An 11,177-nucleotide genomic window follows, 5' to 3' on the forward strand; every position below is an offset into this window, starting at 1 on the left:
TCCCGACACCCAGATGTCCGCGGGCAGGGGCTGTGGTGCAGGAGCCAGCCCTCCATCGCAGCCCTGGGGGGAGGGGGCCGCTTCATCTGCTCCTGGTCCAATGAGAGACATGAGGCCACGCACACCCTCATCTGTGCAGAGGACCCTTGCCCGGCCTCACTCATTGACCCTGTGCCCATCCATGTCTTCAAGTTTGTGCTCGCAAAAGGTGCAGGAGAGCTGTCCCTACCTCGGGAGACACGGGTGGATGGCGCCGGCCAGGAGGAAGCGCCTGCGGGCCGCTGAGGAGGCCCAGATGGAGGCTCAGGGTATGGCAGCGTGTGACTCTGAGAGACAGGAGGAGAGAGGGCTGAGTGGGCCAGAGGGTGCGCCCGAAGGTGCGGTCTATCTGACACCTTTGCAGATCACAGCGCGGGGGGGGGGGGGGGGGGGGCAGGGGGCAGGGACCCTGTCCCTCAGGTCACCGCTTCTCAGTCCTCCACACAGTAAACAGCGAAGTCCATGTGTGTGCAAAGCCGTGTCAGGTACTGGAGGCTGCCCACTTCATCCTCATATCCCAAACCAGGCTTGCTCGTGTAAGCTTCATAGCAGCTCTGCTTCATGGCAGCTCTCCTTCACAGCGGCTTGCAAGTGCTTCTTTCCACCTTATCTCATAGGTGCTTCACGGTTCCCCCGACAGTAAATCCTGAAAGGCTTGTAACGCTGTCTCCAAAACAATGGTCCTGGTCCCTGACCTAGTGTCCGCTGACCTGCATGTACATGATTCCTCTCAGAGGCCCGCTTTAAAAAGCTTTTGGTGGCGCAAAGCCTGAAACCCTCCACAGTGAGGCAATTTCTCCGTGAAAACTGATCAAAATGCCATTCTTCATTTTAAAATGTTTTCCGTTTTTATTTCAATGCAGGAAACAACCCAGCAATTGATAACCATGGGAGGAAACGGCCCTTTGAGGAAGCCCTGGGGTAATGTTTTTATGGCAATTTTCATCTGCTAGGTAAAGTCAGCTTGGCTGGTACAACAAGTATTCTCTGTGAAATGCTTGAGTAGGGCTTTTCTTTCATAGGAAGTATGGTCTTTTACGTATCTTTATTTAAAAATGTTCGATGTGACTTTTTCACAGGATTGCAATACAGAGGATGCTGGAAGGATTCAGAGGTACATTTGAGTGATATTTTTAATTAAAGAAAATTGTTTTAAAGCATGCAGCTTTTGTAAGTGGAACTGTTAATCAGTGGATTACAAGACTTGTTCTCAGATACAGGAGTTTATACAAGTGTTCAGTGTGATCTGACTTATAGGTTTATAGGTTTTGCAGAAAGTGAAGATGGTACTAACGTTGATGGAGCAAGAATGATGCTTTTATTTTGTGCACGTGCACATTGAATGCACTGTGCAGAAGGAAATGGATGAGAAAAGTTTGTACCTCCTTCAGTGTGCAGGCATAAAGTGGCATATCAATTTTCGAGGGCAGTTTTCAGGATTCTTGATTTAGGAACTTCTCATGGCTTTCCGATGTTCTTTTCTTTGGTCTAGCAGCACAAATGGAATTCTCTAAACTAACCCTTTAGTGTTATTTTTACATTTAGAGTCTGTGTACGGGAAAACTAGAGGTAACTCTCCTAGCTAGTGAGAGAGGTATAATCAGATCCCCAAACTCCAACGTTTTATACTGTTCTGTCAGATACTAGTTACCCTCTCTGTGTTAGACGACAGTACACTTAACAAAGCGTCTGGGGCAATTTGTGGCTCTTTGATAGAGATCATCGTCACAGGCAAGTACGTTGTGAAAGCGTCGCTCTGTTTCATTGTGACAAAGTGCTTGTTTTGTGAGCTCTCTAGTAAACTGCTTGTTACAGATGGATTCTGGATGTATAAAATATTTTTATTATAGTGCAGATCCTTCATGATTACTGAAAGATAACTGTTGATTGTAGATCCATAAAGTCAAACCATACGATTTGCAAAGCTTTACTTGAACTATTAAAACTTTGCGAAATGCAGCACTTAGGGATAAAAGTGTTATGTACAAAGCTCCAGGAAACTATCTTTAAACGCTCTTGAACTTATTACCTGAAACGAGGGTTGTTATACCCACGGTCTTTGTCTCTTTTAGTAAAATACAGTTAAAAGCATCACTCACTAGATGGCTTGAAAAATAATTTTCTTACTGTGTGCAATGTAATTGTTTTTATCCTTTTGAAGGATACTTGTAAGAAGGATACTTTAAAGAAGGATACTTTTAAGAAGGACACTTGTGCGTTGTATATAACACATCCTAGTGGTAATCCATCTAAACGTGTCCCTTGAACTACAGGATATTTTACACGTTTAGAAAAACTTGCCTTCTTATTGTTTTCTCACAAGGAAATTAAAGTCTGTCTTTGGGATCCTTTAGACACATTTTGAAAAATGGAAAACGCTTTGATTACTAGCCCTTTTCCATTATCTCTGTATTGAAAGGTGGTCTGTGGTTAGAAAAATTAGAATTGGGTTACTAGTACCGGAAAGATTTTACAGAGAAAAGTGAGCAAATCTTGCTTTTTTGAAATGATGCCTGTATTATAAATTTTAAGTGTCTTTGCATATTGCTGAGGCAGCATTTACCCATATTGGTTTGAATTTATGGGAACACAACAATTTTCAACATTCCACTTTAATGAATGAATGTTTTCTATATAGTTGACCTTAAGCAGGCTCTTCTTGCAAAGAGAAAAAAGCTTGAGATGGATGCAGAAGCTTCTATCAAAACCGCTAACGAAAAAATTGACCGTGTTTGGAAAAGACAACGAGAACAAAGGTAAAGTGGTTGGAGTTTTTGAGCCACGACGACATTTGTATAATTTCTTAGTGTTCATTGGTGCAAATAACCTAAGACAAATACTATTGCATTGCATTTTCCATTGAAAAACATATTTTGCTTGATATTTTCCTAAGCAGATAAATTCTTTAGTTTTGTAACCTCACTCCTTAACAGAATTGAGATATATTTCCTAGAAGACAATAAAGATGACCTTTCTTCCCCTTTGAAAGAACAACTGAGGTTTCATCCTATAAGATTAATTAATTAATTAATTAATTAATTTTAAAGACAAGTGGCATATGCCCTTTGTCCCCCCCTTTCTTTAAAATGAATTCATTCATTCATTCATTCATTCATTCATTGTCTGAGTTGGGTCTTCATTGTGCGGGGGCTTTCTCTAGTTGTGGTGGGCGGGGCTACCCTTTGCTGCAGGGCGCAGGCTTCTCATCCCGGTGGCTTCTCTTGTTGTGGAGCATGGGTTCTAGGCGCGTGGACTTCAGTAGCTGGGCACGTGGGCTCAATAGTTGTGGCTCGCCGGCTCTAGAGCTCAGGCTCAGTAGTTGTGGCACATAGGCTTAGTTGCTCCGCGGCATGTGGGATCTTCCCGGCCCAGGGCTTGAACCTATGTCCCCTGCATTGGCAGGCGGATTCTTAACCACTGTGCCACCAGGGAGGTCCCATCCTGTGAGATTAATTGATATTCATTCTAGACCTCTACTAGCTGAACATAAGGCAAATGTCTTAAACCATTATTCTTGTGAAAGTTAACTGTATTCAGTTATGTAGACAAGGTTAATCTTATATTGTAAAAAATTTGTGTATTTTAGCTGAATTGTGTTCACTGTTCTTTTTTTCAAAAATCATTGTTGTGCCAAAGAGGGGAAATATTGAAGTGAAATATTCCTGTTTGGAAATCTTCTATGATAAATGGATATAATAACCTCACCAAACCTACTTATCGTTTTAGAACGTATATGTTATTCAGTAGGAAGAAGTGGAAAGTAAACTGCTTTTCGATAAAGTGAATTTTTCTGGGAAATTTATAGTACAGTAAATCCTCATTAGTTTTCAAGAGGTAGAGAGCATGTGAGCTAGCCTTTATATTATTCAGTTAGGAACAGTACTTTTGGAATTAAAGAGTAAATCATCCACTTAACCTCTCTGTTTCCCATGAGGATATTCCAGCTGCTATTATGCTATTCCTGCCTTTCCCTTTTATAGTGTAAGTTGTGTCAACTCAACCTTGTTGTAAGTACGGTTAATTTTTGTTCGTATCTTTGTGAAGTATGACAGCGCTCATTCTTATGTTTTACAGGCAGAATCTTCATCTCAGATATTCTCAGCGGTTTCAGACTTTGTTTCGGGAGTGGGATATAGACGTGCAGAAAGCCCAGGAACGAGAAGAAAAACTAGCTGTTTGTATCAGCCTTAGCTTTAAAATTAGCTTATCGTATCAAAGTTTCAATTAGCAATAGCTCAGGCAATGGTACAGGAGAGAAGGTAGAGCCCATGAGCCCAGGTAGATAAAGGTGGGTGGGACGTGTAGTGATGGGAGACTGCATGTCCTGTTTGGATTGCTTCTGTTTATTTAGTGAAGTAGTGAGGTCACTAGTTAGGAGGTGGGATGGTGGAGAAAGTTGTTGCCTTTTGGGGACAGAGAAGGAGGCATGGAATTGTTTCCTGAGAGGACTAGGGAAATATCATTGCCAAGCAGCATTATGGGTCCAACTTAGGTTGGTGTCACAGTGATCATGAATTTATTTTTTGATTTTTTCTTTATAAATGTATTTGTTTATTGGCTGTGTTGGGTCTTCGTTGCTGCACACAGGCTTTCTCCAGTTGCAGTGAGCAGGGGCTACTCTTCTTTGAGGTGTGTGGGCTCCTCATTGCGGTGGCTTCTCTTGTTGCAGAGCACGGGCTCTAGGCACGTGGGCTTCCGTAGTTGTGGCACGTGGGCTCAATAGTTGTGGCGCACGGACTCTAGAGCACAGGCTCAATAGCTGTGGCCCACGGGCTTAGTTGCTCTGCGGCATGTGGGATCTTCCCGGAGCAGGGCTCGAACCCGTGTCCCCTGCATTGGCAGGTGGATTCTTAACCACTGCGCCACCTAGGTAGTCCCGTGATCATGCATTTAAAGCGAGACCACTCTGCATGGTTGAGGCAGAGCAGCTGGAGAGGTGGATTTTCCAGGACTGGGGTTTAGCCACAAAGGTTGACAGAGTGAGAAGGGGCCGAGGTGTATGTGCAAGGGCATAGGTGTGATGATGGACCGTGGAATTTAAGGTGGGAAGGAGGAAAGGGGAGGTCAGGAGAGTGGGTGTTGGGGACAATGAGAAGTCCGAGGATCAATGGATGTTAATCCTGACATGGTATTGACTTGTATGTAGCAAGAAAGGGAATGAAATACAAACAGGGAGGTAGTGGTTGAATGCTGGGGAAAATGGAGAAAGAGTATAGTACAGTGGTCAAGAGCCTGGACTCTGGAATATTTGGGATCCAGCTCTGGCTGAGAAGTGCTAGCTGTGAAACCAAGGACAGATTGTTTATCTCTGTACCTCAGTTTCCTCATCTATGAAAGGGGACACAGTGAGAGTACCTACCTCGTAGAGTTGTTCTGAGGGTTAACAAAATGAGATTGTATAGAAGAACTTTATTTAAAATGGTTCGGAACAGTACCTGGTGCGTAGTTCCTGTGTAAGTCTTTGGTCTTATTGATATCATGTAGATGTTGCAGTCCTTGGGAATGACAGAATCCCATGACTATGGGGTATGACTACATAAGTGAGTGGCTGATGTAAGGAAGAGGATAAGATTATTGTCAGAGATTAGGTCAGAGAACAGAAAGGCCAGCATTATTGGAAGGATCACCTATGTGTGTATTGAAATGACCAAGAATTAATACATGTTTTGAGTATTGTTAAGAAAGAGTAGTTCCTGGGTAATTACCGTTAGGAAGGACTACTGTATAGATTTTGCCTGCCTGTGGTAGGCACATTATTAGAAGGGTCATTTGTGGATTTTGACATCAAGAATGACATGTTTTCAAGACTGTTAAGAAAGAAAATCTCCTACTCAGTAACTGATAGGATAGGATGATTATGTGGGTTTTGTATAGTAGTGGTGAACACAATTACCTCAAATTGGTCATAAAAGTTGTTAAAACAGGACATGTTAACAAGCATTGAGTTAAAGAGGGTTCCTTTTAAGCTTAGTGTATAACTATGTCTTCCAAATAGTAAATGTTACCTGCATTTTATCACTTTTTTTCTTTTGTGTTTGTAGAATATGTTACGAGAGCAACGAAAGAGTCTTCAACAAGCTAGAATGATTCAGAAGCAGAAACTGAAAAAGATTAAAAATTTATGTGAGCAATTCCTAAAGGTCTGTTGCATTTGGTAATGCAATACGTTCTCATAAAAATAATTTGTATGTAGAAGTAGAAGGTAGTCCGTTTCTTTCCAAATTTATGGGAAAAAACCATTTAGGTCGTACCTTTAAATTGTTAACCATTTTCCATTTTGAATTTACTGGTCTGGATTTAACCTAATTGGTAAATGTGTTTTTAGTTTTAGGATTCATTATTAGTTTTGTGGGAGTCATTTAAAACAGGGAACTGTAAACTGGGAGTTTTATCTAGAGGTATACGCATGGTGAAGAAAATTGATACTTTATTAACCCTTCAATCATAACTTTTTTGTTCAGCAATGAGTGTTTAGGAGATCAGCGACGACAAATACACAGTGGAGAAATAGGAATTTTATGAGTCATCTCTAGGTGTCTTTTACTCATGTTGTATTAACAGTTGTTGCTAAATATGAAGCAGGCAATTGTAATCAGTGAATACCTCTTTTATTTTCAAACGTATTATATGGGTGTTTATGGCATGTTTGCGTTTAGAATACCAGTGACTAGTAGTGACTTTATATGCAAACTTACAGTCGTATGAGGTGGTCTAAGTGTATAACTGAATGAGAAACCCAGAGGAAGAATAAAAGTTTGTGAATTGAGAGTGATCTGCTGAGATATTTGCACATTAGCGAATTGTCCTCAGGGACGTTGACCTCTTCTTCATGCAGATATGTGTATGCTTATTCAGGAGGTGATGGGCTCCTGCACAATTCCCCTTCTTTTTTGGTGGCAGGCGGAGGGGGAAGTGTTCTTTTTCATGGTCATCTTGCTCAAATACATGATGTTAATGTGTCACTCTTTTTAAACTAATTGAGATGGTTTAAGTAAACTCGTAAGAGGCTTTTAAATAGATAATCTTTAAAGGACTTTAGAATCATATATATGCAAAAGAGTTATTTTAAACGTGTTTCTAAGTAGACAAGTTGTTGATCTAATGCTCCCTGAGAACCAGTTGCTCATTGGTGTGAAGATTTGATAAACTACCAAGGAAGATTGCTTCTGAAGGTTATTAGTACATGTCAGCACTTAATGGTAGTACCTTTAGTGTTGTCTTTGACTCCTCCAAGTCCCTTGTCTTCCCACCAGCAATTACTAGGCCTGGCAATTTTCACCTCTGCAACTGTAACTCCTTTCTTTTTCCTTAACATCGAAGTATAGTTGATTTACAATATTGTGTTAGTTTTTGGTGTACAGCAAAGTGATTCATTGTGTGTGTGTGTGTATAATTTTAGATCATTTTTCTTTATAGGTTATTATAAGATCTTGGATACAGTTCCCTGTGTTATACAATAAGTCCTTGTTGTTCATCTGTTTCATGTATCGTAGTTTGTATCTGTTTAATTTCTTTCTTTGACTTCCCACTGCTGCTGCCCTACCTAGTTCAGGACCTCATCACTCCTTGCTTGTACCGTTAAACTCTTTCCTGACTTCTCTCTTCTCCAATCCGTCCTTCACACTTCTGCAATATGATCTTCCAAAAGGTATCCCCTCCCTCCTGGAAATCCGTCATAACAGCTTCCCAGTTTAAATCCTCAGGTATTCAGCGTGTTCCTCATAACAAGACCCTCTCTTTGTAGTGTCACACGTATATTCTTTGTTTCCTCCCACCTCTCCAGATTAGCTGCTTTCTCTGCACTAAGTCACCATCACCTCCTTGCTTTGCCTACGCTCCTCCCCTACAATAGGTTTAATGCCCTCTTTCCTTTACCTAATGAGATCTTACTCTTTTGCCAATGAAATCAGAATCATTTTTATTTTTCACTGCATAGATTCGGCAGGTTGTGTTTCCTTAATTGCTATAAAGTTTTTGTCTTTTAGTTTTTAATTTTTAATGTTAAAAATATAAAAAAAAAAAACACCCAGCTAGGCCTAGAAACTCCCCCTCCACAGGAAGGAAGACTACTTCTTTAGATGGGATGCACTACATCAATATTTGTTGAATGAATAGTAAAGATTTAGGACATAAATTTCTTTTTTTCATAACGAGGTCATATTACAGACCCAACGGAACCATGTTGTGTTGATTATTAGTCATTATACATGCATTGTTATCTCGTGTTTAGATAGCTTATTAGAGGGTTTCTAAATTGTGGTATTTCATTCCGTGGGACCGTCAGTCTTGTTCTGTTTTTGCTCCATCTTGACCTTTACCATTCCTTAGCTCATTGTTTTGAGCAAAGGGTACTGCTGTTGTACCACTATAATAATACTATTTGACTCAGATACGGCCTGTAGAAGATTTCTTAAGTGGGTATTTCGACCTCCATGTATTCGTTAGAATATTTTTATTTGGAATAAATGATGAGCATCCTTTGAATATTAAGAGTTGTTACTTTTGAAATTTAATTGTATGCCTTTAGAACGTGAGATGAAATGTGGTGCTTTATCACTGAACTAGGCTTTCTGTTTTAGAGTATGGAGGAGTTAGAGAAGGATCATGAACGTCTTGTTACCGATAAACAACATGAAGTTAGACAAGAAATGGCCAAGTTTCAAAACAAAATTATGAGTGAAACTGTAAGTAGTATATATTTAATACTAAGAACTAAGGAGGGATGTGAGCATTGGGATTTTTTGTTTTACGACGCGTATATGCAACAATTGCCTAAATAATATGCAAATATTTAATATTTCTTTCCTTTCCTGAAACAGCAGCAGCATGAGCTGGCAATGTGGCAAGCGACTTTTCAGAGCCTGTTACTCTGAGGACTTTGAAGAAAGAACTCGAACCTAAGTTGTACGATACAAGTGCAACCTCAGCCATACTGAACCATGTTACAGTAGTTTAAAAATTGTAGTTGAAGTCAGTACATCTTGCTTATCACAGCTTGCTTGTTCAGTGCAAGGCCCCTTATCTGTTAAAACCCATAGAGACCCGAAAGAGTTTGTGATTGTAATTAGCAGTTCCCAAATTATAAGCATCAGGCTTTCAGCCCTTTTCGTTAGTAGTGATGATTTTTGTACCTAACACTGTCAGATTACTTTCAGCAATAAAGATGATCTAATTTTAGGTTTGGCCTCAGTGCATCTGTATCAGTCCCAAAAGGTTGGGAAGCACAAGTATAGAAAGAAGGTTATGTTGTTCTTCCTTAAGGAAAAATATGAAAGAATATAAGATCCATTTGATCCATGCACCCCTTTGTATTTACTCATTGGTTTACAGAGCCAATTCCAGTGGGGAAAATTATTTCAAAGGCGAATCTACTCTACTGCCTTAGAAAAGTTATTCAAAGCACTCGAGAGTCTGTTTTTGAATATATTGAACTGCTAAAAATCATTAAGAGAACAGACCTAGGTATATAAATAGCAGTGCTAAGACATGGGTTTGTGACTACGTCATTTCCACAAAGACATTAAAATGCCATTTAATTGGTGTTGGTCCACTATTAAATGACACCTGCCCTTAGCATTGACCCAAAAGTATTGCATTAATATATACACACACTTGATCACTTATGGTTTATGTATTTCACATCTGTCTTTGAAGATGAATTACCTAGAGTGCTTTGCTTTCAAGTTTAATATTCATTGACTATGTGGAACATTGATTTTGTATTCACCTAAAAACTTGAATAATTAATTCTTGTGCCTTTCCTTTTGTCTTGGGCATTTTTTACACTTAATAACACAGCACTCTCTTCATTCGGACACATATTATTTAATAACCATGGCATTGTTTCAGAATATATTTGAAAGAAGTCAAATATATTCTTAGAATAAGTTACCTAGATTGCTTCCATGAATCATTCAAAACAAAATGTTCCCATTTGGAGGGGAGGAGTGACTTTCTCCTGTTTTCCTGTGTGTGTGTTTTCCCTTTAATTCTGGCCCCTATATACCACCCTTCTCTTTAAGTTTTTCCGAGTTTTTAAAAACAAGCCCATACAGATTCTCCTTCTCTGACTCTAACGATGTATACCAGAATAAGTGAGTCCTGCACTGTTATCCAATATTTGACATTACAGGGAGAGTTTAATTTCACATTTTTGTTGTAAGGGACTCTCCTTTTAACCCAAAGCACGTGTTGGTACACACGTCTAAAGCTCTATTTCAAACTTCTCGGAAGGTCCTTATTTGGGAATTTTGCCAAGAGCTACAGAGGCAAAGTAAGTACTCCAAAGGTCCTTGTGAGAGTTCTAGTATGAATATGGATCAATCTAATTATATGTGACAGTGCAGAGACAATGATCAGTATATAAAGGTACTTAGTGATCAAACATTTGACATTTCTTTTATCCCCTTACTACCTTCAGTGAGTAAATACCTACTTGAAGCAACTTTGGCTGATATGTTAAACAGAGGAAATAGTTTGCCATTATTGATATATTTATGCAAAATGTGCCACTATATACGTATTATACACAGATTATTATTTTTTTAAAGTTTCAAGGACATAAACTTTATTTTTGACATACAATAAACTGCATATATGTAAAGTGTACAATTTGAAATTTTTTTCTTATTAGTCATCTGGTTTACACATTGATGTAAATATGGCAATCCCAATTTCACAATTCATCCCACCCCAATCCCCCCGCCCTCCCTCCTGCTTTCTCCCCTTGGTGTCCGTGTGTTTGTTCTCTACACCTGTGTCTCTGTTTCTGCCTTGCAAACCAGTTGCAAATGGTACAGATCATTTTTCTAAATTCCGCATGTATGCGTTAATATACGATATGTTCTCTTTCTGACTTACTTCATTCTGTATGACAGTCTCTAGGTCCATCCATGTTGCTGCAAATGGCATTATTCCATTCTTTTTTATGGCTGAGTACTATTCCACTGTATATATGTACCACATCTCCTTTATCCACCCATCTATCGATGGACACTTAGGTTGCTTCCATGTCCTGGCTATTGTAAATAGTGGTGCACGTATCTTTCCAAATTAGAGCTTTTCCACATATATGTCCAGGAGTGGGATTGCTGGGTCATATGGCAACTCTATTTTTAGTTTTCTGAGGAACCTCCATA

General features: G+C 39.6%; 1 protein-coding gene across 1 annotated transcript; it reads left to right on the top strand.

Annotated features, from left to right (window-relative positions):
* Window positions 1–247: 247 nt before the first annotated feature.
* LOC130842272 (synaptonemal complex protein 3-like) lies at window positions 248–8,912 on the top strand. Its single transcript, XM_057718908.1, has 6 exons — window positions 248–377; window positions 2,678–2,795; window positions 4,114–4,213; window positions 6,081–6,179; window positions 8,619–8,723; window positions 8,859–8,912. Exons 1-6 carry the CDS (start codon window positions 248–250, stop codon window positions 8,910–8,912), a joined length of 606 nt encoding a protein of 201 aa, XP_057574891.1.
* The last annotated feature ends 2,265 nt before the right edge of the window (window positions 8,913–11,177 follow it).

The sequence above is a fragment of the Hippopotamus amphibius genome, chromosome X (genome assembly GCF_030028045.1).
Source record: "Hippopotamus amphibius kiboko isolate mHipAmp2 chromosome X, mHipAmp2.hap2, whole genome shotgun sequence".
NCBI classification, from domain to species: Eukaryota; Metazoa; Chordata; class Mammalia; order Artiodactyla; family Hippopotamidae; genus Hippopotamus; species Hippopotamus amphibius.

Excerpts from the sequence above, each read along its gene's own strand:
- LOC130842272 (XM_057718908.1), top strand. The coding sequence starts at position 248 with ATGGCGCCGGCCAGGAGGAAGCGCCTGCGGGCCGCTGAGGAGGCCCAG. Across the intron at positions 378-2,677 it reads GCCAGAGGGTGCGCCCGAAG|TTGACCTTAAGCAGGCTCTT; the intron begins GTGCGGTCTATC and ends TTTTCTATATAG. Across the intron at positions 2,796-4,113 it reads AAAAGACAACGAGAACAAAG|GCAGAATCTTCATCTCAGAT; the intron begins GTAAAGTGGTTG and ends TATGTTTTACAG.